Source organism: Xiphophorus hellerii, chromosome 8 (assembly GCF_003331165.1).
Source record: "Xiphophorus hellerii strain 12219 chromosome 8, Xiphophorus_hellerii-4.1, whole genome shotgun sequence".
NCBI lineage: Eukaryota > Metazoa > Chordata > Actinopteri > Cyprinodontiformes > Poeciliidae > Xiphophorus > Xiphophorus hellerii.
This window is the reverse complement of record NC_045679.1, coordinates 27,650,433-27,677,092: the sequence shown is the minus strand read 5'-3', so window position 1 is coordinate 27,677,092 and position 26,660 is coordinate 27,650,433. Positions and strand designations below refer to the sequence as shown.

The following is a 26,660-nucleotide window of genomic DNA, read 5'->3' as shown; positions in this document are numbered from 1 at the left end:
ACAATTTTGCAATTACGATGGCTGTCTGTAATGTCTACAAAGCATTCAATAAGACCAGAAAGAGTAAATGTACCTCTGACTTTTCATACATATAAATTGATCACAGATAGAAGTGTTTGCTCCCTATGGAATCAAATGAAATTCCCTCTATATGGAAATGTGTTGCTGGATTGAAGGGTTTGCTCTGCTATCAGGAAAACAACCACAGGATCGTCTCCAACTCGTCTCTTCTGATCAGGTTTTCAGCAACCTATGTAACTGAAAACTGCTTTAGAATGAAAGCATTTCTGTGAACCTCTTCTCACAGATGTTAGCATGAATATTTCCATTTTCTGTGCCTTTGGGCGCTTTTCTTTCATGTCTATATCCTTGGCAGCCACTTGTCCTCTCTGTCTGCCTCAGACGTGTCCGTGCACTTTGCTGCAGGAGCTGATTTGGGATTACGGTTGGAAATTGTTCCCTCAAAAGTTCTTGAAATACTTTTGATGACAGTCAAAGACTCTTTGCTGATCAAAAACAAACCAAAGTCCAGAAACACCAGCTAAAATGCCAGGTTTCTGGGGTTTAAAGAAAAGAGACCACGATACAGTACATACAGACCCAGGCTGATAAGACACAAGCAGAAATGGTCAAGATAATTACAGCAGTGACCAAAGGGAGGAGTGAAGGACAAGGACATCAGAATAAAGCAGAAAATTAGTCATTTTCTCATCAGTTCTCCCCAGCAGCTGAATAGAGGTTTTATTTGACAGACCTGTGTAATGATTTTCTTCCATGACATTTGCTCGTTGGAGACTGTCTTCCTGTCCATTCATCTTTGGTCTTTCTTGTCGTCGCTGGTGTTTTTTTTCTTTTATTCGGTTTGAATGTCGCCGTCTGGGCAGCAGACTGCCTGAATCTTCTGCAGCTTTGAAGTAAGCGGACTCCCAGGGCTCATTTTAGATTTCCTGTCAAAGCAAAAGGCAGTGCTCACTGTGATGGTTCAGCAGAAGCACACTCAGATCAAGTTTTTCTTGCTTCATCTACAAACAGAGTATCCCTGGTGATCCAGGCTGCATAATGTGCCATAAACCAACAATGCTGTATATTAATGAGTGTCTGTGGGGGCTGCAGAGCGGCTCTGCTGAGAGCGAACTAAAACAGGCAGAAGAGAAGAAGAACAGCATGAGCTAATTTATTCAGTCCCTCATCTCCACTGATCTTCTTCACCTTCTCCCACCTGGTGAGCCGTCCTCGTTACTCTGCATTGTTTTTCTGTTTTGTTGCAGGAAACTGCTGATGCAGAGCCGATCCACCGGGATGCTAACAGAGAGGAAACAGCAGGACAACTTCTACATTTGAATTTCCGCTTGTGTCAGACATGCTTGTGAAGCTCCATCAGACGTTCCTGAATCCTGCTCATGACCTGTGCTTCCTCTCTGCTTCCTCCTCCTCTTCTCTCCTTGTCCTCCTGTCATCTCCGTTCTGATCCCCTATACGAGTTCAGCCACAGCCTCAGGCCTCCGAGTTGAACCCACCAACCCATCCCATCCGCTTCCCTGCCATGTCTAACGACACAACCTTCTTGGAGGCCACTGATTGGTTAGACACCTCCCAGTGCCCGCCCTCAGTAGGCGGCGCTACTTTCCTGATTGTCGCATACAGTGCAGTCATTGCAATCGGGTTGCTGGGCAACGCAGGCCTTGTATTTATCATCACGCGGCAACAGGAGTTGCGCAACGTCACCAACATCCTGATTGCCAACCTGTCGTGCTCGGACATCCTGATGTGTGTGGTGTGTCTGCCGGTCACTGTCATCTACACGCTGATGGACCACTGGGTGCTGGGGGAGGCCCTGTGTAAGGTCAGCAGGTCACACCTGATGGGAAGATGGATGCAGCGCTGCCTTCCAAACGTTTTCATAACCTTTGACCTTTTTCACATTTTGTCACATCAGAACAACAAATTTCAGTACGTTTTTTTAACATTTGATGTTACAGACCAACACAACATGGTGTGTAGTTATAGAGAAGAAGGAATGTATCCCAGGAGGACTAATGTCTCAGCAAGATCTAGAGAAACCCATCCATGTATTTATCTTTAGTGGTGTTATCTGCTAGCTAGTGCGTTACAGAGACTGTGAATTTGGAGCTATCATTTCAGCTGTTGCAGAACCTCCCATCACCATGGGAGTGATGGGAGTGATGCATGCTTTTTTATTCATCCACATAACTCAGTGGATGGACAAACTGAGCCTAGTAGAGAAAATCCCCACTATGTCAAACTGCCACGTCTGGTTCCCCCGTCAAAAATCACAGCTCTCCCACAAATTGGCTTCCTCTTCAAAACAGATGATGCAAACACAGAGTAACACAGTTCACTAAATATAGATTCAACACAAAGTAAATATTCCATTTATATGCAGATTTTGTTTTAGAAATGAATGATTATCACTGAATGCCTTAACTAGACACGTGTTTGTTCTGGCCTTGTCCAGGTGACGCCCTTTGTCCAGTGCATGTCTGTGACCGTGTCCATCTTCTCCCTCGTGCTCATCGCTCTGGAGCGCCACCAGCTGATCCTCCACCCCACCGGCTGGACCCCCGCGGCCGGGCACTCCTACCTTGCGGTGGGGCTCACGTGGCTGGTCGGCTGCTTCATCTCGCTGCCCTTCCTGTCCTTCAACATCCTCACTAATGACCCCTTCCAGAACATCAGCCTGCCCTCCAACCCGTTCAGGTGAGGCTGAAGGTTTTGCCACAGACAGATCTTAATGTGAGATTAGATAAATGTGCATGAATAGAATCGACGCAAAAGTTCAACACACAGCAGGCTTTAAAAAGTGCTGTTTCATTTGACATGGAGAAGGACACTAACAGGCCTCTTGGTCATTTTGGCCAACTTGTGCAGGTGAAAAACAGATAGAGTGAGCTTAAAAGAAAGCAGTTTCATTTTTGCTTTGACTAAATGTGTTTTCAGTCTTAAGTCCCAAGAGACTTTTAAGTGTCTAACTGATTCCTTCATCCCAGTTTGACTCAGAATCTGGGTTAAACACAGTTTGTCACGCCCATTTTTTATTTCTCAATAATTTTGAAGAAAACATTTATCATTTTCCTTCCATTTCAAAATTATGTTCTATTGTCTGCCACATGCAATTAAAAATAATTACATGCACAAATATAAAAATGCAAATATGTGAATATTTTTGCAAGGCAAGACCTGATGTTGATGCTAAATGGATTTTGGTAAGCACAGGGCTGGAGCATCATCCTGTCTTCAGCGGTTTTCTCGGGGCATGCATCATTACCTGGCATAATGTGAACAAGCTGGAATTGAGGTGGAAGGGAAAGGAGCCTGCTGAGGCCATTTTTATGCTCATTAGACTGTGCAGTGCAGCACTCGTGATGCTTTCCCCATGAAATGATGTTTGCTCATACCCCTGATGCAAACTAAGAACACGTTTCAGAATTTGAGGATACCTCCTGGCACACACAACCCACGAGAATTACCATGGGGAGTGAAGAATGGGCATGAAGTAATAATTAGAGCAGTGGCAGCCAGAAACACAAACCCAACTTAATCAGATCAGGAAATAGCAATTCAAATGAGCTCAGGCTTTAAGGAAACTTTCAGGATCATTTTTCCTCTGTGGTTAGTGAGTTGTGTTGAGAATGAACCCAGAGAGCCATGCTGGCTGGTTTAATAAATACGGGTAAAGCTGTGCTACTTACACATGGCTCACATAGCAAGATTTTTATTCCAATTAGACCCAATTCTACCCTTCCAACAATCTTGCAGGGGCAGTATTATTTATTATCCAGGCACTTAGTGGCATCTTATAGCACAATCAAGTAACTATGTTAAGTTCAGTTGTTGTAAAAATGCTGCATGTGTCAAATATGACTTAAAAGAAAATTGACTTCAGAATTCAACATCTTGAAATTGGACCTCTGTCTCTTTAAATATTCCTGGTCTTTCTAAATTCCACCTTCAGCAAGTGATCACAACATGGCTCCTCTATTAACCCTATAACAATGTTTAAACCAGTTTCACCAGGCGTTTGCTAATTGCTGTTGGCTAGTCTGAAGGAGCTGAGTGGGTTTAGTGGTGGGGGAGGTCTGCTCCGTAAGGAGGAAGATCAGAAACTTGGAAACTGCAGCTCTAAGGAGGAGCTACACCTCGGACCCAGGCGTTTTGCACAGCTGAATGGTTGCCATGGAGATTAAATGGTTTCTCAAACATGCATGAAAGAATAAAATGAGAATAATATCATAACATGATGTAAAGCTCAAATGAGTAGATTTAACATAAAACTTCCCCTTTAAGATAATCTTAGTTGATATTTCTGCTGTGTGCTATAGCTGCCTATTTTATTATTTTGAAAATACAGTATATGTTAATAACATGCACAGTGGAAACCATCTTCTCACTACAGCAGACGCTGACATCCACCATCTTTCTTATTGCTGCTCTCTGAGCTCCAGCCAATGAGTGCCAAGGAAAATGAATGATGCGTCTGGATTGGTTGTTTTGCAAACAGCAGTCAGTGGTGTGTCCAGTAGCATCGCGCCCAGCTTCCCAAGATGCATTTTCTTTCAAATATTTTAAATATGCTGCATGAAAAAATTCTTTAACAGGTGGCAATATAAAATATTTGATATGTCTGTGATTAGGTGAATCTGACATTTCTGAACAGTGAATATGCAGTGTAATCATGTTAGCTTGCACCACTCCAAAGGTTTCTGATAACGTCACTTCAGTACAAAATCTGGACTAACCTTTCAACCTTGCCACAAAAAGGTTGAAAAAAACACAATTTCTTAAAGTTTATATTTTGAAAGATATTTTTTAATTTTTTTCCTAACATGACCAAGGGACCATTTGATCTGCATGGAGTTGTGGCCGTCAGACAAACATCGGCTTGCCTACACAACCTCGTTGCTGATCTTCCAGTACTGCCTGCCTCTCCTTTTGGTGCTGCTCTGCTACCTGAGGATCTTCATCCGCCTGAGACGCCGCAGGTCACACAGCTACACTCTCCCTCATGCACTTCAAAAGTCTTCTCACCACAGGTGTCTTTCAATCCACTGCTTTGACACCACGTTTTTGTACTCAGTCGACACTATTTATGTCTCATATTGTTGCGTAATCCTGCCTGAGGTGAAGCCTCAGTAGTGAACAGTGTAGTAATGGGTACATTCTGTATTGTGCAGGGACATGCTGGAGCGCAGCAGGAGGACTCGGGGAGCCCAGAGGATCAATGTCATGCTGCTAGCCATCGTCATCGCGTTTGCTCTCTGCTGGCTCCCTCTGAATGTCTTCAACACTCTGTTTGACTGGCATCACCAGGCCCTGCCAAAATGTCAGCATGACGCTGTCTTCTCCGCTTGCCACCTTACAGCCATGGCCTCCACGTGCATCAACCCCGTGGTGTATGGCTTCCTCAACAGCAACTTCCAGCGGGAGCTGAGGACGACGCTGCAGCGCTGCCAGTGTGGCACCCGGGCAGGCGAGAGCTATGAGAGCTTCCCTTTGTCTACGGTGGGCAGCGAGGGCATAACAAAGGCCACTTCGCTCAACAGGATGGGATCAGTGTGTGTCCCCTCACCCAGACCTGAGATCAGCTCGGCTCTGCTGTCCAAAACATTACCGGCTAACTTGTAACAATGTGGACCGAAGAATTCTTTGACAAGATCCTAAGCAGAGTGGTTGTTATTACATCAGTTGTGTGTAACTGATAATGATCAACGTTGAGCCAGTTCAACACTGTCCTCACTTGAATTTGGCTGAAAATGGTCTAATACTATTTCAAGCTAATATTTGACAGCGTATTGCTCTTGTTGTGACTGATCATCATCTCAAAAGTTTGAAGACTGTGGATGCAACTTGGAAGTCCAGAACCCCAAAACTGAGGAAGCTGAAGGACCTGGACTGTTCTGGTGTAAACCATGCAACCCTCCTGGAAAGGTTCAGTTTCCAGTTACAGCCGTTGTGACAGATCAACCTCATACCAGACATTTTAATGTTTTGGTGAAAAACACATTTTTCTGTTTACACACATGAACAAAATTGCTGGTACCCCACAATCACCACTGAAATAACCTGAAACTGACTAAAGTAAAGATGAATAAAAAATGACTGAAAATTAAAAAACAAAAATCAGGGTTTGCTTCTGAATTGTGATTCACCAGAATCATTTTGAAAATAAACTAAGGAAACCACAATGAACCACAGGAAGCAAAGGAGAGATTTGTCACAGGAGATTAGAAAGAAAACATGCTAAAGGTAAAGGCTACTGGAGCATCTCTAAGCAGCTTGATGCTCAATTGGATCAATTATTGAGGGAAATTGATGACAGGTTGAAGAGCAGAAGAATACAAATAGAAACCAAAGAGCCCAGAACAACCTCCAAGCAAATTAAAGGTAGACTCCATGGTCAAGGTCCATCAGATTGAACAATACATTTTGTCTGAGCCAAAGTGGACTTTATGGGAGAAGTCACTGTTAAAACCAAATCACCCAAAAGCGAGACTGAAATTTGCTATATTGTATATTGACAAGACACAGCTCTTCAGGGAAAATGTCCTCTGGACAAACGAGACAATACTGGATGTTTTTACCAAAGCACATCAGCTCTGCATTCAGAGACCAAAATTGATTCATACCAAAAAAAAAAACATACTATGAAACATGGAGGAGGCTCAGTTCTGATCAGGGGCAGCTTTCCTACATCTGTCAGTGGGTTCAGGATACAATACAATTGAGACATTTTGGACAAAACTCGACAACCTTGTCAGAAAACTTGGTCTCAGTTGCAGGTCATGGGCCTTCCAACAGGACAACGGCCCAGACACAGCTAGAAACACCTAAGAATGGCTAACAACAAAATATTGCACTATTCTGTACCGGTCCGTTTCAAATGGCTGGTACCAGTCGTTCACTAACAGAGGGATACCAACAAGTTTGTCCACGTGAGTAACAGATGAACATGTTTGTAAGTGCTGAGGCTTTGTTTATCATCGTTCATTCTTTAAAATATCTTTTTTGTGGCCTTTTTTTGAAAGTTATCTGACAGGAAGAGGGCAGAGAGTAGCAGGCAGAGATGAGTGTAGAATTTGGGATGACCATGTTGAGATCTCTTCCCTCTATATACGTTTGCGTTGCTGTACTGGCAAATGTTTTTTTTATATGTGGAAAGGAACAGCTTTTAAGCTTTTTAAGGAAAAAATGCTAAAAGGAAAAAAAAGCTAGAAATTGGCTACAGTATTCTTTCTCTGCAGAAAATAAATTATGTTATAGATCAAACTCGCTACATCATTACGTCGGTTCAATTCATGTTACAATTATACAGAGCAGGTTAGTTGTTTATCATTTTCTACACCACCATAAGATAAATAGGGGAATTAATACCATACCAGTACAAATATGATAAAGTGCCATAAATTTGTTTTATCCACTTTGTAATTTCCCCATTCGGACGTTGCAGCACAAACCATGATGTGTCATCTGGTCCCGTTTGGATACATGAAATGTTCTCAATAATTTCAGACTATCATATTGTCACTTTCCTAAAATGTCATTTTTTGGCCAAAAGATGATTTAGAAAAAAAATAATAACTTTTGGAAAAAAACAAAAAGATGTAGGTCATTATTTCAGGAAGGTGACATTATTGCTTCTGTTGAATTTGCAAAATTAAGGCTATCTTGTTTTGTAGCCTACATCAGTGTTGTAGTACTCGAGATGCTCTCGGACTTGACCGCATTTGGTGTCGGTCTTGGTGACAAGTCGGTCTTGGCGCCCGAGACCATACAGTACAGTGGCGCAAAAAGTGGGTATGCACTTTATGCAACGCATAGGGGCGCTGCACTGAGGGGGCGCAAAAACGATGTGGGGAATTGTTTTTCTAGTCAGTATTTTATGTACTTAACAGCTGTTTGTGTATGAAATGATCAATAACAGAGGAACAGGACTGATTAGGCGCCCCTAAACTCCCATACAGGTAGCTTGGGCAGCGTCCCTTCTAGAACTGGCTGAGGCGCGTTTTTTTTTTTCTTTTAAATTTGAATTATAGGAACAGGGAGCTAAAGATGGGGCACAGGAAAAAACTCCGGGGCACAAAACAGGAAACAGAAGAGGGGGAAAGATAAAGATGTTGGAGAGACAAAGAAAAGTTGTTCAAAGTGGTTTAACGACAGCAGGTAAGTAATGTCAGTGTATCAACAAGAGAGTTGTAAATATTCAGGTTAGCTTAAGCTAGGCTACAATGACAGGTGGTTGTTGTCTCCGCCCCGTATTGAACCAATACAGGACACGATTTATTCTGTGTTGCTATAAATGTCTGATAGACACACCTATCACACACATCTCAACAATAAGTGTAATAATAATGACCGAAACAAAACACGGGAAATATTAAGGTCAGCTAAATTGTGGTTTCGGGACCTAAATAGGACCCCACTACACCACACGAACTGACGCTGTTGTCATGGTTACCTAGAGACGGACTTTACGCAGCCGATGACATGTTCGCATACACCTCAGAAAGTATGTAGTTGTGCTCCTGCTGCAGTAGCTATTATTATTTTATTTTATTATATACATTGATATAGCAAATAAATAAAACAAAAGAACGAAAGCAGGCAGAGCAATGCTCAATGCTCTTTGATTGTTTTTGTCACCTGCCATATGACACAGGTCATGATGGTAGACATTACAGCACTTTGTGCTGCCTGGCTTCATGCAGCGGGAGAGACGGCGAAAAGAGTCACGGTGTGCGACTTGTACTTGGTTACTTCTTGCTTGTTGCTCCTTGGTCAGTGTTCATAGTTGAGTGTTGTTAACAGTTAGTGCATTGCCTTAATTGCTATGTTTAATGGTGCAGACAGAGGTGGTTTTTGACATGAATGATATGGGCAACCGCCCAGGGAGTTATCTCGTTAGGGATGGCATGAGACCACCGCAGATTGTAGCACAGAGATGGAAGCAAAGCAGAACAAAAAGTTTGTTCTGCTTTTAATATTGGTTCAATTTATTTCAGCTCTAAGTATTTAATATCTAGGTGTTTTTATGGGAATGTAAATCTTTCAGATCAATTTGATTAGCAATTTTGATCATATTTCACATTTTATTGTGTCATGTAGCGCGGGGCGCTGGTCTTGGTCTTGTCTTGGTCTCGGGTTAGTAGATCTTGACTACAACACTGGCCTGCATTACTCTAGAGAAATGTGACATGGGTAAATCTAAGTGATGTTAGTTTTTAATATAGTATAGATGATTGAATGTATTAATAATTTTACTCTAACATTAGCAGATCTGCTGATGGCATTGACCTCCCACTGGTGTGAAGTAGCTTTGTTTTTAAAGGTAAAGTGAACAGTTGTAGTAAAGTTCACCTGTTTCTACCTGAGTTATCCAGGTACAATGTTAAAAATTTATTGTATGACTTGTGTAAACTGGAGCAATTTTTGCAATAAATCTTTATAAAAATGACAAGCCTAGTGGGAACTTTGAAACACTTAAGCTCACTAGTATTTATTTGGATGCAGTGGTAGAACTCTAGTCACCATCACTGTACTATAACTTCACATTGTAGATGCTATTAGTGATCATCTACTGAGTTCTGTCTGAGCTGTTTGGACCAGTTTGATACTTGAGTCATTCAAGTGGCTGAATTTTGAATAGAACATGTCTGTGATGATACATATGACTTATGACGATACATATGGCTGTTACTGACACTCTTTAGTCCTATTTTGTCTCCATGACGTAAAACCTTGTTGGGTTGTTTTAAATGTTAAGTTAGCTACAATGCTGAGGTTTAAGCACCTTCCTTATCCATGAATTTCTCATTTTGGTAGGAAAATACATGAAGGTATTTCAAAGTGCGAGACATATACCAGCTTAAGGCATAATGAAAATTTCTGAGCCATTCAATACAAACTATGTCCATGACTGGTGAACTGAGGGCTCATAGATACTGTATCTCCCACTCATTTTGCTAAATCTGAATTTTAGCCTCTGGTCAGTTTGAAGAACAGAAATATGCACATTTGTAAAGCAACATTAAAATTCAATGTCGGTAGCCTTGATGAGAAAGCCAAGCCAATCTGATACAACCAGATAAGTAAAAGAGTTTCATCACTTCTCTCTCTCTCTCGCTCGCTCTTTCTCTGTTTGTGCTGGGAAAACAATATTTGCCCCTTTAAATATTTCTTCTGTTTCTGCATCTTTCATTGCACTAGCAACAAAAGGCATGGTCTTCAGGGGGATGGTGCCTATCTCCAAAAGCAGTTTACCTCTGTGCTACATCTCCGTAACCTTTGTGATGTAACACAGGTTACATTGTGGACAGGTCACCAGTCCAACACAGGCCAAGGTCATCAAATTTTACAATGAATCTAAAAAGATCTGAGTAAAGACACATAGCAATCTTCAAATGATAGTTGCCTTTAAAAGCTATGCTGGCCCTATGTGTATACATAGTTCCACTTCCTGTCCCCCTGCATTTCTAATGTATTGACTGTGATCAACCATAATACCTACAGATCATCATTATTTGAGCTGAAGTGTTCTTGGATTAAGCAGCAAGATAAACATGATACAACAAATCCATCACTGGCTCAAAGGAATGAAATGATATATATATGTATATAATTAAGTAAGGATACCACATATGAACTATTGTGCTCATTCATTCATTCAGAAGTGCCATTGTCCTGAACTGAACACAAATGTTAAATAATCCTACTAGACCAACTGAACTCGTTTCAAGAAGGTTTTTAGATTTTAGACTTCAGATAAATGATGTGATAATGAAACTTCATTGCTCCACTAAATACTGTCTTCAAAAATATGCTAATACAATTCATTTTTTAAATATCTGCAAGCTAACACACTGGATCAAACACATTCTATGTTAATGGTGAAGAAAACCCTTTTAGAGAGCTACTTAAAGTAATATTGATTTATAAGAGAGTTGAACATGTTAGGGAATGTGTCGGTAGCTTAACCAGTTGAATCTATTTCTAAAGGAAGGAAAAAATGGCTGCAGAGTGAATAAGCAAATGAATGTCATTGTAAGATATATTTATGAAATCTGTACAATATTCACAGGTTTTATTTTCCAGGTGTCTGATCTGAGCCGTCTCTTAGTTCTTCTTTGTATTTTCTCATGCTGTGATTTTTGTATGTTTGTCATAGATGCTGTATTACTGTACATGAGCTTATGTGTGATTTCATCTGTGAAGAAAAGAACCCAAATAAACTACTGTCATCCATTCATCCATCCATTTTCTAACACCCTTGTCCCTAGTGGGGTCAGGAGGTGCTGGTGAATATCTCCAGCTACGTTCCGGGCGAGAGGCGGGGTCACCCTGGACGGGTCGCCAGTCTGTCGCAGGGCAACACAGAAACAGACAACAAATGCACACACACTGTGCATTTCACGCACAAAAAAATAGTTTTAATTTGAGTTGTGGTCTAATTTGCTGTGATGGCCTCGTATGTGTGGATTACTTGGACTCCTTCAGCCTCACCCTGTCATAGACAGAGGGTGATGGACAAAAAACTTCATTATGCAGATCATTTACACGTTTTTGACAAAAGAAAGAAAGCATTGCAAGAGCTCTAACCTGAGATTCCAGTCTTGTCATGAAAGACTTTTGCAAACCAAATCACAGGGAATTTAAATCATTTCATATGTAAACTAAAACAATAGAATAATGAGCGTTCACCCAACCAGAAAACACTGAAAAGATGGTTGCTGTGGACGCAACAGATTAGTGAGTGACAGTCCTGGAACTAGTGACAGCCATGAGGTCCAGTGAAAGGTTTATTAAACTATGTGTTTCTTTTTGAGATTGTTTTAAACACTAAAGACAACAAGGAATCTTTTGTGTGTTTTGATTTTAGAGGCAAATAAACTCCAGATCAGCTTTGTTATGCCCTGATTTTTAAAACTAGAAGTAAAAGAAATTACTCTTTTGTATAATATCAGTTTCTCAGTTACCGTTTTTATCGCCATCATTCCCTGCTGTTCTATTATACCAGTTTGACTTTACATGTTCAGCTTGAGTTCTACATGAAATGCAGTAGATGTGGCTTCAAAAGTCATTTTTTGTCTTCCCACAAACCAGATGACAACACTTCTACAAAATGTATTGACAGAGTGTTCTTATGAAAGACGGCTGTTGGTAAAACTTTGGATTCAGGATGTGAGAGAAGACGAATGTCTAAGACGATCCAGGAGCTGCAGCCTTGTTGCTCTGCTTCCCATTTTCCCGCTCAGCTGCAAGCAGAGACAGAAAGGAAGAAAGTCTTCCTTAAGTCATGTTCTCGTCCTCTGAAATGAATCCTAAAGCTGCACCAGTCAAACTTGCCCTGCTTTCCTCTCTGTTTATTCTTATTATAAAGTAAACTCATGGTAATTTATGCGGCGTGACTCACCCATGCACACCCTCAGCAAATCCCTGTGCAGTTCAGGGTTTCTGCGATGTTCCAGGCTAACTGCCGGCTGTGTGCCGTGTCAAATTTTCTGTCCTGGCAACCCGACAACAGCGGTGTTCTCAGGGACTTTAAAAGCTGTTGGGAAAAAATCTTATCACTGTGTTCTTGTCATGGTAAATCAAGAGGAAGAACTACAACTTCTTTCTTACACTAGTCGCTTCTAAAATAAGACGGGTTGCTGCAGTGTGCAAATGGAGAGGCAACAGCATTTCTTGGAAATGTGGTCTCTCTGCTTCTGATTAAAGTCTCGGAGGAGCACATGGTGTGGACTATCCTCAAACCTTTTCCTCCAGCTGGGCCTGCATGGAGGTCAACGAGGGCCCAAATGGTTTTCTTGTTTCTGTGAATGAACAGCCTTCATTTTACTTCAGTTCAGTATATATTCATATCCCACGTTCAAATTGCATCAATTGGAAACCAGATTGGTTTCAAACAATGCAACAGTTCTGTTATTTACAAAATAATACAAAGTTGGCACAACTAATGGACTTTTAATGCAACTTTGCATTAAGTGTGTCATTATTTATGAAGTGTCATTCGGTAAATTCATAAAGACTCATTCCTGTTCATGACAGGTGTTGTGTCATGTTTATGTCAGCCTTATCCACACCCTGTCAAATAAAGTGTTACCTGTTTTTTTCTCTCATTTTTGCGGCATTTAACAAATAGAAATAACCTTTTAATCTTTTTAGTTCTAACTGACCAAAAACAAGAGAAAGTTGCTCTGAATTAACTTTAGACAAAGATAAAAAGCTGCATGTCTTTATATTCAGTGTCTGTAAACTTCTGGTTTCAACTATAAAACAGAACTGAGAGTGAAAAGCATGGGCCTCATTTCAGTCTCCAAAGGAAAAAAAATGATTCTATTGAACCCTTTATTTAAAATGTAACAGTGAACGCTGCCGTGCATTACTTAGAATTATTGTTTTTATTAGAGGTATGTATTATTTATGAGTCTGTCTGGTTTAAATGCAAACTACTCAAATATTTGCATTATCTACACAACTTAGTATGCTTAAAACAGACACAAGTGCATTTGATTTGATAGTGTGCATAAAGTCTGCACATTTAAACACTCAGAGAGTTTTATTCAAGCAGCTAAATGATTCCATAAAAGCTAGTCAGAGCAAAGTATTACTTTCTAGTGACTAGCTGCCAGTGCTGAGAGGAGCATGCTGACTCTGTGTCTTTAGCGGACCAGTGATCATTTGCTTTGTCTTGGCTGTTTAGCACCAGATTGTTGTCTGTACCAACCTAAAGGTGATCAATTTCTTTGCTGTGCGATGATTAATTCTTTTCTGCTAATCAATGCCATCGCTGTGGTGTCATCTGCAAACTTAGCGATGAGGTTTCCTTATATCTGAATACAGAGTCATGTGTTAACAATGTAAATAGCAGAGAGCTGAGAACATGGTCCGATCAATATAGAAAACAATAAACTACGGTCCATAACTATGCAGATGATACACAACTCTATTTTACAATATCATCAGGTGAATGTTAATCCAGCCAAACACTGAGCGGATATTTAGGACAAATCAATGTGTAGAGGTGCCACAACTTTATTCAGTTAGTGATGGACTCTGACCTGAACCTTCAGAGTCACATAAAGACAGTTACAAAGTCGGCCTTCTATCACCTGAAGAACATCTGCAGGATTAAAGGACTAATGTCTCAGCCAGATCTAGAGAAACTCATCCATCTTTAGTCACATTGATTATTGCTGCCTAACAAATCAATCCTCCAGATAAAGAACGCTGCTGCTGGAGTTCTGACTGAAACCAGGAAGATAGAGCACATCACCCAGTTCTACAGTCCTTCAGTGAGTGAATACTTTAAAATACTGTTAGTTTATAAGTCACTGAATGACTTAGCACCACAATACATTAAAGATCTGTTGTTGTATCAACCTTCCAGACCTCTCAGGTCTTCTGGTTCTTGTTCTGGATGCAGAGCAGAATCAGAGGATGGACATGGAGAAGCAGCTTTCAGCTTCTATGCTCCACACATCTGGAACTGTCAGGCGTAATGCAGGCAAAGGAGTGGAAAACTGAAAAGCTGCTGAAACACTGAGTACTTTTATATTGAGGCTAAAGACCCATTAGTTTAGCGCTGGTTTTGACTAGTAATATTTGGAACATAAATTAATTCTAGTCTGGATTGCATGTTTTTATTGAACGGGTCTGTATATTAGAGAAATTTAAAATACAGACCCATTCAATAATTTTGATTATTGAAAACTTAATTCTAATGAAAAGTTAATTTGCCACTAACCGCTAATAAAAACATGACATTTGAAATTAGAATAATATATCAGACCCATGAAATTAAACACTATTTTTTTAAAACAGAAATGTGAGCTTTATATAAAGTATGTTTAATACCTGGTTAAATGTTATTTTAAAAAGGAACTTTAAATCTGACAAGACTCAATATTCTAAATTATTGAATGTTTGACCTACTTTTTCAAATTATTTTCGTAAATGCAGGATGATTCACTGGGCCTTAAAGTTTCTGCAGCTGAAAAAAATCAGGGTTAACTAAAGTTAGATTAAAGTGGTCGGTTCATCAGTTCTTTTGTTCATTAAACGGCTGCTGTGACCCTGACATTCAGTAAAGGGCATTCAGAGCTCGCCCTCCTGTTGTATTGATCAGTGTGTTTAAATACTCCAGGAACACTTAAAGTCCCAGAGAGACTGTGAGCTTTTATCTCACTACTACACAGCTCTCCGAGACTCCTTCTCATATAAAAGGATAAAAGAGAATGGGTGAAGGGTGTCAATGTGCCAAACTCCTTCTGAGGATGAAGTCGGCAGACTGCTAAAGATCTCTGTTCCCTTTTCCGCAGGCAGGCGGCAAAAACAGATGAAGGAGGCTGAATAAATGATGTCATCCTCTCACATCTTTGTTTCTCTGGTTTGTTCCTCCAAGGTACTAAAACTCAGGGATTCTGATTTGTGATCTATAATTCACCAGGCTGGTTGCTGTCAGATGTGAAGAAAAAGGTGAAACTAGTTTCCTCGTCACAACTCTGAGTTCACGACATGTTCTGCTGCAAATGAAAGAATTGGCTTCATTTTTGCTTCATTAGTTTCCTGATTGTTACCATGATGTATCTGAACTGTAATGTACCAAATCGGCTGAATGTCTCTGAATAGAACATACTGAAATGAAATATTCATATTTATATAAATATTTTATTTGTTCCCTTGCAGAATTCTTTTTTTTTTTGTGACTGTCAGGGATTTACACAAACCAGCCAGAGAGACTCTAAGTGATTTTAAAAATGATTCTTAATTCATCACAAAAGAGTCAAAAAATGTATCCAAAAATGAGGAATTGGACCCAGAACAGAGGTCAACATAACAGACTTCAACACAAAGAACTCAAACACAAACTGACCTAACAAATAAAACATGAGGGAAACTTAAACGGTGGCTGATCAGACCACTGCTGCTCATTTTACTAATAAACATAATAAACTGGTCAAAACAATACTAATAAGTAATGTTCAAATTACATACTGTTGGAACAGAGCTGCCAAAAACAGGAAAAAAAAACTAAACAAATAACCAAGTTTCCCTCCCCTGGCAACAAATGGTCTGACCCACTGAGGAGGATACACCAGCTGAGCAGCTGTTACCCACTGAACAACTTCAATCTTTTAGATAGTCAAAGACGTTTCAATATTTGACAAAGATAACATGAGGAAGTACAAAATAATGATTTCATTTATTAACTATAAAATTCAAATTCAACTGCCTTCATTTTAGTTCAGTTTATACTTTATTGATCCCAAAGGGAAATTAAACGTTGTTGTAGCTCATATTAATTGAAATGAATATGAATTATACCAGATCAGAACCTGAACAGAACCAGCCTGATTTATTAGGCTGTGGAACCTTTTTAGTTCTCTGGTTCTGATGCTGCTGCCCCAACGGACGAAGAGATGACGCGCTCAACAACAGACTGATTTAATTTTATTGTTATTATTGTAAGTTTATTGTAGCTTAGCGTGTTCAATAAAATGCAAAATATACAAACAACGGGATATAGACAATGGATGGACGGACAGAATGATGTCTGGTGTCTCACAAGTGTAGAACTTCTGTCCTGACTACAGGCTGCAGGATCCAACAGTCATGGACTGGAGTTTGAGAGAATGACCGAGTTAAGACATCTACATCCAAAGTAATCTCATTAGAACAGTAACATTTTTGAATCCTGAACTGAGGTGCAAAAACCATCGCCAAGAAATGAATGGTGTTACTAACAAACAGGAGGTGCACAGCAGAGGGAGCAGCTGTCAAAACATCTTCCAGGGTGAGATGGAAATAACTGCAGCCAAATCCTCAGGGAGGATGTGGAACAGATGCAGCAGGAATAATTTTTATAATGGTGATTACTGTATTGCTGCTGCTGTGAAGGCAACATACTGACTGCAATTCAGCTCATCAATGATGCTGTTAGACTGCCACCTACTGGCCTTTAGACTTACACTCCCTCTAAGGTCAGCTTCAAATTAGGTCAGATGGGGAGTTCTTCTGTTGATCCGTGGAGCAGATTTGGTAGGTTGGTCACCTATGGGAAGATTCCCACAGTTAAATGTTGTCTCCATTTATATAATAATAGTAATCTGTTCTGTATTATTTTTAGATTGAATAACATCTTGCCTTTTGATATGTCTTCTCACAGGCCTCTAGAGTGCCATCTATTTAGTTACAAATATGACCAGATTTCTCAATAGTGCACCTGAAAAAAAATGTTTGGTCACACTGGTGCAAGAACAAAAACAAAAAACCTCCTAAACACAGACATGAAGTCACAACGTGCCACATGAAATCAGGTTCACACTACTGGACTCGAGGAATTTTAACTGATGTCTTATTGTAGTCATACAACATATTCATGTTGAACACATTTAAGGCGATGAAACTGATGCTGCCTATAACTCACCAGCTGGCCAATTAGGAAGGTCACCACAGGATTGGACTGATTTCTCCTTCTGTGCAGTCCCTACTAATAATGATTTCATCCACTATGCATAGCAGCAACAGAATCTCTTCATGTTTTAATTTAGATCAAACTTGAAGGAAAACTTGACCAATTCCTGTTAGGCACCGTACTATCCTTGTTTATGCAGGTACTAAAACCGTGCTACTGCCACCTTCTGGATGAAATTATGTTTAAACAAAATAATGCTTGTACAATACAGTATAACATTTGTACAGTGTAACTGTAACGTGATGATATTAAAAACTGTATTTTCCTCCTTAGCACCAATAGCATTCTGTAGATAACAGAAAAAGTCGAGTCTGTCACATCCAGTGATGTCAGTGGAAAACCCCCCCCCCCAAAAAACTGATAAGATCAAATACTCCCTCCACGACAAAATTTAAGACCTGTGATTAGCATATTGAAGACCAATTTACTTTAAAAGACATTTTAAGGCCTTAATTTTATATACATTGAATTTAAGACTTTCTTTTAAGGATGTGTGGACGTTCTGGTGAAGCATCGGGAAAGCGGCACGTCTCTGCCTGACACCCGTTCCCATTAGCAACACCTCTGTGTGTAGGCAGCTTTCAATCATAACTATGAAGTACTTTTATGAGGAATAATTTTACGTCATATCTATAAGGGAATGATGTTCAATCAAGTGTGGAAAAACTACGATGGCAACTACAGGATCTGAAAAGAGAGGAAAAAAATGGCGAGACATAGAAGCAGCAGCCATTAACTTATTTATTATACTGAATTTACGAAAAGTAAAAGTAAACAATATTGTACATGTTTAGTCTGTAACCAGATGGTTGGTGGTTTTTGAAAAAGTACTCCACTGTACACAAGGCTGATGACATTACAACCTCTTTAAATTCCCACCTTTTGACTTGTTTTTAAAAACACCCAAAAGCAGACGACGTGGACGCTCCGGCACAGACACACCGGAGTAAGGCGGACATGATGGTGGACGACCCCTTCACTGCCATGTAGGTTCAGGAAAATGGTAGGAGCTGTGGTTTTACACGGACATACTGAGGGCTGGAGGAGGGAGAATATCAGCCAATCGTTGGGGCTTTTGCAGCTTGATTAGCAAATTCAAAATCCAAACATTTTCTTATTGTCACATGAGATGGATGGAAGGTTAAATCCAACATTTACATGAAACATCAATGCTTCCAGCTAATGACTCCATCTTGACTAAGTCCTGGGGTTGATTTTAGAAGTATAGGTGCATGCGCAAGTTCACTGATCTCCAGCTTTAGATCTTTCCCAAATAATTATCTGACTGAATATGATGACGTCGGAATAAACGTTGTGCTTATCTAGCCACAAAAATCAGCAGAAAACAGAACAGCCCTGAATGTGACACTCAGGCTGAAAACACCTTTTCAATCGGGTTATAAAAAAAAACAACAAGCAATAAATAAATCAAGGCATTTCCCACAAGTTTTTAATCCGTCAGCTCGGATAAGAAGAACCTTTCCATAAACAGAAACATGTCATAATGACAGAAACAATTCATTTGGACTGCAGTTCTGATCTATAATACAGTGGTGATCCTTAACTGACTACAACTGTATATATATATAAAATGATAAAGCGCTGCTGCAGTATTTCAGATGTTTGCTGTGTAAAAGCTAACTGTCAGAGAGAAAAAGTCCAAACAGACAGACAAAAAAAAAATCAATCTAACCTTCGGTCTGGAATGGAAACTTCAACAGTAAATAATATTTAGGTTGATTTAGATTTGATATCTTACACCTCACAGGGCTGCAGAGGCAAGAGAGCACCCCAATACTTCAATGGAAACTCAGCAACAGGAGTCCACAGTGTTGACCCCTCCGCCCTCTGAGGTGTCCTTTGAGGGTCCCTGACGGCCCTCTGGGTGTGACTGTTTGGTAAGTGTGGAGGGTGCTGCCACCGCCACCCAACAGCAGGAGCAACCCTGGGGTCAACATGGGGCCCCCAGCATACACAAAAGCCTGGTTTTGGGGACCCGCAGTGGTTCAGATCTGGGGCGGGGTTCAGAAAGGACGATGGACAAATTGCTGCAGGATGTCAGGGGATGTTCAGCTGCAGGGTGACTGGGGGGCAGAGGGGGAGTGTGGGCAGGGAGGGGTTCTGAGGGCAGTTCTGATGGGAAGGGGCTGGCGTACGCGTGGCGCCGATCCAAATCTAGAAGGTCTTCCTGTGGATGGCACGCGCTCTGTCTTCTTCATATTCCCGCTTGGACACCCACATCTTCTTAAAGGTGTCCAACGACGCCAAGATGGAGCCGCTGCCGGAGAAGAGAGAGGGGGGGGCAGAGTCAGCAAACAAAAACATCCACCATCTTTACCAGGGTCTGACTTAAAATACAAACACAAATTATTCCAAACAGTCATTATTTCTGATACAGAATGAAGCTAAATGGTAAAACAGTGTGAAAAAAGTCCATCCTATCAACTTGTGATTAAAGAAAGTAGCAGCCATTGAAATAGCATTTAGAAGAATAGAAATAGCCATTATTGTCCCACAGAAGGAATCAGTGCAACTACTTTAAGAGAAGCAGGAGTTTGGGTTTTAGTATGATCTGGATTTCATAGATGGTTCTTTAAACATCTGCAATCATGTTCGTGAAGCAGTTCCAGGGTCCTACAATTTACGCAAAACACGGACAGCATTGTTGAATTCAATAAACAAAATGGAATCCACAATAAAATGCAGAATTTTACAGAATTAGCTGATGAGGGAAATGACATGTCGTTTTGGTTTATTCTCCTGTACCCGCTGTTACCCGGTGAGGAGCGGCTCTGCTTCCACATAGACAGAATAAACCAGCCAGCATGGAAAAAAACTCTGAAATATCGATGACTTCCCAAAAACATAAATAACTCAAAGCCTAGTGCAAGGTTCAGGGTCAGGGTTCAGGGTCAGTGAATTTTATGAAACAGGAGAACATTTCTGTATGTTTTGTCAGCACACAGTTGACAGGAGGGGCAAAGATACAACAACTCAGAAACAGATGAAGGTAACTAGCTGCAGCCAGTCACCTGGTAACAGCAACGTTCTATTGAACCACAGCTGGTTGCTTCATTTGTGAAACAGAGCAGAAGTAAATGTTAACTTCACCATCACAACCCACTTTTTAGGTTAATAGACATGGTTAAAATGGAAAAAAATTTAATTCACAAAAATTAAAAATTAAAAAGTGAAATTCTGGGAGAAAAAAACCCAACAGAATTTGGACTTTAAGAACATGGATTTCATACGGCCCAAGATTAATGGGCAGATTCATTTCTGCCCATTAATCTGGGAATGGTTAGAGGATGTGATAAAGTCAGAGGTCTTACCCGATCCATGTGGAGTACAGCCGTTCCTGGGGAGCGGAGATCTACAAGGCAGAAGAAGAAAATACAAGTAATAAAACAGAAATAAAATTCACATTTCCAGTGGAAATGTGAATTTTAGTTAGTTAAGTGGCCTGGTATGGATAATGAAGAACATAATCTCCCTGTTGCCTCTCACAAATCCTTCTTTGATTCAAAAGGACATTCTGGTCATTTTGAGGTTTTCGTTCCCGCTCTGAAGTCAGATGTTTTCTACGTCTACACTGAAAGATCTCATTCTCTCCCAGGGAGGAAACAGCCTGTATAGTGCTGGGAGTCATTCAGTTACACCATTATGTAACCTTGTAATATACATCAATAACAACGGTCTGGAGCAGAGTTGGGTAGTAACTAGTTACATTTACTCAATGCATGACCCATTTAGAGGCAGCTTGGTGTTTCAGCAATCCTAAAGAGAATGAAGGAGCTCATTCACAAAGCAGGAGGCGGACCAACCTTGATCTTCACGTCTTTTGGTGCGAGTTTTTTGACCTCAGTTAGTAGCCTCTCTCCAAACCCTGAGAAGAACCACAGTGCCAGTAAATCAAACAACAGTCCAGAAGTTTGAAGAAACTCAGTCTCACAATGTCTCTGTTCAAAGCCAGTAGGAGGGCTGTGAATTTTATCATATATTTATGATACATTGTGCAGCTTTAATGTACATGTGCGTCCATGTTTGTTTACTCAGTCATAATGACAGCATCACTAACCTTTGATCAGTGTTGACCCGCCGCATAGTACGATGGTGGAAAAGAGCGTGCGCCGCAGGTCCATGTCAGACTTCTGGATGGCGTAGGCCAGGACCTCGTGGATTCCTGAGCTCTCGTCTCCGATCAGGTCGGGTCTGAACAGCAGCTCTGGGGCACGGAATCTGGCCGGTCCGATCTGATAACGGGATAGCTGATTTCAGAACCGCCCTTTCGACATCCCTCAGAACCATCACAGACTCTGCTGGACTTACATTTAAAGTGCTTCCATCAGGAAGGACATACTGAGCCTTCTCCGTTTCTAAAGTCTCATCCTTCTGAGGGTTCAGGGACAGATAGCAGGCTCTCTGAGCAGCAGGAGAAACAAAAGATTAGACGCTTTTTCAGCCCGGGGGAGAAGTGTTTGTGTAACGGCCGTCCCCACCTCTTTGATGGTGCGCACCACCTCAAACTCAGCTGATGTGTTGAAGTTGTAGCCTTCCTTGCGCAGCAGCAGACGGAGGTATCGGGAGACGTCTCTGCCGGCGATGTCCACACGCATGATGGAGTGTGGGATGGCGAAGCCCTCGTAGATGGGCACCACGTGGGTCACACCGTCACCAGAGTCCAGCACCACCCCAGTGGTGCGGCCGGTGGCATATCTACAGAATTAAACACAGGTACAATGTGAATTTGTCCCCACAGACAGCAGCTGGTTAGACTGCCCTCTACATGAAGGGCTGAGTATGGCAGGTAAATGTTACATTAAATTAAAGGACAGGGAACCTTGGACCTCACAGTCTGAGGAAATAAACCCATTAACAGTAAAGATGCTATTTTTCAGTCACTTTTATGCTAACGTAAATTCATTCTGTCAAGCTTCTCCTTTTTCACTCAGAATATGAACCAGCCTTCAAAAATAAAGATAAAAAAGATTGGATATGACATTCTGGTTGCAAACAGACAAGTATTAGTATCAGTGCCCCAGCCGACTGTACATGGCTAGAATGATAAATCAGCATCCACTGTACATCAACTGTATAGATGGGAACTTTAAAATTCAAAACACAAAGTTGTCAGGAAGGATTATCACGATGGAGCATTACGACCAGGCTAAGAAAAAAAAACATTTAATTACGAGACAAAAAGTCATACAAGAAAGAAATAATACAAGAACAGTTGTACAATAAAATGCCGTGATATGAGAATAAAGTTATAATAATAGTCATAATAATACCAGAATAAAGTCCTATGAAAAAAAATCATGCCGTTATATTAATTAATAAAAATATGAGAAAAAATCTATCGAAATGATACAAGAACAAAAGTCATAATACTGCACAAAAATTATTATAATACAAGAATAAAGTAATATTACCAGAATAAAGTTGTAATATTGGTAAAATGAAGTAGTAATTTTATAATTAATGCCACATAAGAAAGAAAAAAAAAACTAAAATGAGAACTGTTGAGCATCTTGTGAACTTAAACTTCACTAGCAGGACTCTGAAGAGACTGTGGAAACGACTGAGTCCATTTAGAAGGAAGAATCTCAAACCTTTTGAGTCAGTCACATCAGATCTGGATAACCAAAGACCTACTACCATTAAAGACACTTTTTTCCAGTAATTTTACAACGTTCTTCTGGTAATATCATGTTTTATTCTACTAATATTTATAACTTTATTCTGGTCATTTAAAATAAATAAATAATCTCTCATTCTGGCCCTAATACTCCATTGTAGATTACTGAACTGTAAGACATGAAACAAAACGGACTGGAGACGCAGCAGTTCTTACAAGCTCAACACGGCCTGCATGGAGATGAAGAGCGCAGGAACGTTGAAGGTCTCAAAGAAGATCTCTGCGGCCTTCTCTCTGTTCTTACTGGGGTTAAGAGGAGCCTCAGTCAGCAGCACAGGATGCTGACAAACAATCCAAACACAACAGGATCAGCTGCTGCTCAGGAAGCACTCTGTGTGAAAACACACACACCCCAGAGTGAAGCTCACCTCCTCTGAGAAGGTCTGCAGCTGCTCCTTGGAGTAAACGTACTGCCAGATCCTCTCCATGTCGTTCCAGTCGTTCACTATCCCATGCTCCATCGGGTAGCGCACCGACAGCAAGCCCCTGTGCTCCTGATGCAACGAGAGGGACACACACACAGGTGGTGGGATGAACCAAACAGTCTTCACTTTTGCAAAGTTGACTCTTTTAATGCATTTTTAATGGAAGTTTTAGTAAAACTTTGCATTAAAAGTGTTATTATTTACCAAACACAGCAACGTTGGCCACTTTAATGGACTTTTAATGCAACTTTACATTAAACGTGTCACTATTTGCCAAATGACACTTTATGACAACAGTCAAACATTCATGAAGACTCCTTCATGTTCATGACAGGTGTTGTGTCAGTCTTCAGCTCACCCCCTCAAATAAAGTGTTCCCAAAAAGAGCTCTCCAAAAAAAGGAGGAAAAACGACACGAGAAACAACAAAAGAAAGAAAGGCAGAAAGAAGGAAAGAAATGAAGAATGAAAGAAGAAAAAAGAAAGAAACAAAGAACAAATGAAAGAAAGAAGGAAAAAGAAAGAGAGAGAAGGATGAAAAGAAAGAAAAAGCAGATGGGTGGATAGATGATGTTTAGACAAAAAAAGATAGAACAAAAGAAAGGAAGGCAGAAAGTCAGGAAGAAAAAAAGGAAAAGATGAAAAGACAGAAAGAGCAGAAAGATGGATAGACGATGTTCAGACAGTGGATAGAGAACACGGTCTGGAAACACTAAATCTCTCCAGATTTCTTTTTCTCTGCTGGTTCCCGTCGTTCCTGTCCTGTGTGCCGTACCTCTGCCTTGGGTCCGATGAACAGATCTCCCTCCAAGGCTCCAGCCATCACGCGCACATGCTTGGGACGTCCCACACTGAATACACACAGTAATGCTATTAAAAACACAGCGCATGCCAACCAGACACAAAAAGGCCTGAGAGCACATTACATTACAAAATACGTTGGTGGTGTGATTCTACATCCACATGCCCAAATCTGTCAGCTGAACATACAACACCGTGTTCAAGCTCAACTCTGGAAACTAAATCTGTGAGGAGATCCACAGGAGGACACTTACTAGTTAGGGAAGCAGTATTTGGGGATCTGGTCACCAGCAAAACCAGCCTTTATGACCCCCGACCCCTAAAGAGAAGAAAAGGGATATTTCACCACAGTTCTGCACTCCTCTACGCTTCAGAAACAGAGAGATCATGAGACTCAGCCACCAACAGTCACACACTCAGCCTGAAGAAACACTGAGCTTTACAGGAAACACTTTGTCCTTTACTGACTGCTTCAGTTGGACTTGTTTGTGATTTGAGATAAACCAACTATAAATGATCATCTTCTTATGTCTCTAAACTAAAATATCAAACATGCAATTTGTTAGGAGTACAACGATTCTGCATCAAACTGATTTGATGCAGAATCAAAATCAGTTTGATTTGATTCTGAATCAAACTGATTCAAATTGAAATTGTAGTTACATTTTTCAGGAATTGAACTACAACAAAGTGTGTAAAACAAAAGACAGTGACTATTAAATAAGTTCTACAAAAAAGGCAGCTGGTTACTGACAAAATAAAAGTACAGGCTATTTATAAATAAAATGGCTAGTAAATTAACAACTGCTGTGAAAAGAAAATCATTTTGACAATTAAATTCTATTACTGATCAAGTAGGTTGAACTGGGCTTATGAAGTAAATCATCTCAACAGTCTCAAAGTGTCAGCATTGTTGTCTGAGTCCAGCTCTGTACAGGTAACTCTGCTAGGATTCAGAAATACTGTCTGATCCTGAATCAAACACATCTGTTTCTGACTGGATTATTAAGTACAGAATCAGGTCTTAATTAGCCTAAAAAACCAGCTTGCCCTGTTCCTGGCAGGCACTGCAGCAGCTTCCTGCCACACTATTAGAAACGTTCTAGTCTTCACAGATGTATGAGTAAAAAGACTAAACTGTTTTTGTTATGGAGAATATTTTCTATGAAACCTTTAAAATTCTCATTTTAAAGGTTTCATAGAAAGTATTGAGTATTTTAAAGTATTGAAAATCTAATTTTCAATACTATTAAATGAAAACACCTAAGGGTTTGATGAAATGTCTCATTTTTCATTCCCAAAATCTGACTATTGCTGGTCTAATATGTGTACACAGGGTGTTTCCTAAAACAGTGTTAGCTTTTAGCTACCGTTGGAACCTCTGGATAACTGAGTTCCTCATTAAGTTATTCATATGTTCCTGTATCTTGCAGAGCTGAATGAAGCCTTTTACAATGAATAACGCGATAATAGTACACACCGCTACAGCTAACCGGTTAGCAGCTTTAGCTCCCGTCGCTGCTACATGAAGCTCCAGTTATTCTTAACTGAAGCTTCTACTGGTAGCATTCCGGTAGGAACATTGGGAAGTTGTGTGTGGAACTGGTGCTCAGGGGAAAACGTCCGCCCGTGGATTTTCCCCTGTATATTCGCAGCTGTAACACAAAGGTAATCTAGGCTAACGGCCATTAACCAAGCGGCCTTGGTTTGGGTGTGGATGAATGACATCATCATACTTACATTATCAATAACCACCGGCTGGTTAGCTAAAATGTCATAGGACTCCATGACGGACAGGGTTTTTCAGACACGTTCCTAGCGATCCACGAGTGTCACCGTCTTCGTTTAGTGTTGTAAGCATGTAAAAAAAAATAACGCCCTGTCACTGTGCAGTCCGCCGCCGCTGCTTCTGCCTGCTGCCTCCCCACAACAACAAACGCAACACCACAGCGTCCGCGTGACTGACCGTGAAGATAGCCAATCAGGTTGGGGAAAGCTTTTGACTGACAGCATATGCGGCCAATAATGATGCTGATTTCGACGGCTGTCCATCAGCGGGAGCAGTGGCTCTTATGAACCAGTGGAATCTAGTGTTGTAGTACTGCTACTGTTGCCTGTCCGTAGATAACAGTAACAGTATTTGTATGTTTTTTGTTGTTGTTGTTTAAATAGTTTTTTGTAAAATGCATGGTAATATTGCATGCGTATGTTTAAAAAGCATAATAAAATAACTGTACAGTCGAAGAGTC

General features: G+C 40.6%; 2 protein-coding genes across 4 annotated transcripts in view; one reads left to right on the top strand and one right to left on the bottom strand.

Annotated features, from left to right (window-relative positions):
• npy8ar (neuropeptide Y receptor Y8a) overlaps window positions 1-11,257 on the top strand; it is a 50,078-nt gene extending 38,821 nt beyond the window's left edge. For 2 of the 3 annotated variants that reach the window (XM_032570469.1, XM_032570470.1), the window contains exons 2-5: window positions 1,269-1,843; window positions 2,477-2,718; window positions 4,854-5,051; window positions 5,193-11,257. In XM_032570469.1, coding sequence (XP_032426360.1) covers window positions 1,544-1,843; window positions 2,477-2,718; window positions 4,854-5,051; window positions 5,193-5,643 — 1,191 coding nt within the window. In that variant the 5' untranslated portion in view covers window positions 1,269-1,543 and the 3' untranslated portion in view covers window positions 5,644-11,257. The remainder of the gene's footprint in view (window positions 1-1,268; window positions 1,844-2,476; window positions 2,719-4,853; window positions 5,052-5,192) is intronic. The other variant, XM_032570471.1, reaches the window with a different exon arrangement.
• Window positions 11,258-18,811: 7,554 nt separating this feature from the next.
• Window positions 18,812-26,329, bottom strand: actr1b (actin related protein 1B). Its single transcript, XM_032570475.1, has 11 exons — window positions 26,152-26,329; window positions 24,666-24,730; window positions 24,386-24,461; window positions 23,555-23,680; window positions 23,343-23,467; window positions 21,988-22,204; window positions 21,818-21,910; window positions 21,567-21,741; window positions 21,313-21,374; window positions 20,821-20,861; window positions 18,812-19,766 (listed from the first exon to the last, which is right to left on the bottom strand). Exons 1-11 carry the CDS (start codon window positions 26,197-26,199, stop codon window positions 19,664-19,666), a joined length of 1,131 nt encoding a protein of 376 aa, XP_032426366.1. The 5' UTR covers window positions 26,200-26,329; the 3' UTR covers window positions 18,812-19,663.
• Between the last annotated feature and the right edge of the window lie 331 nt (window positions 26,330-26,660).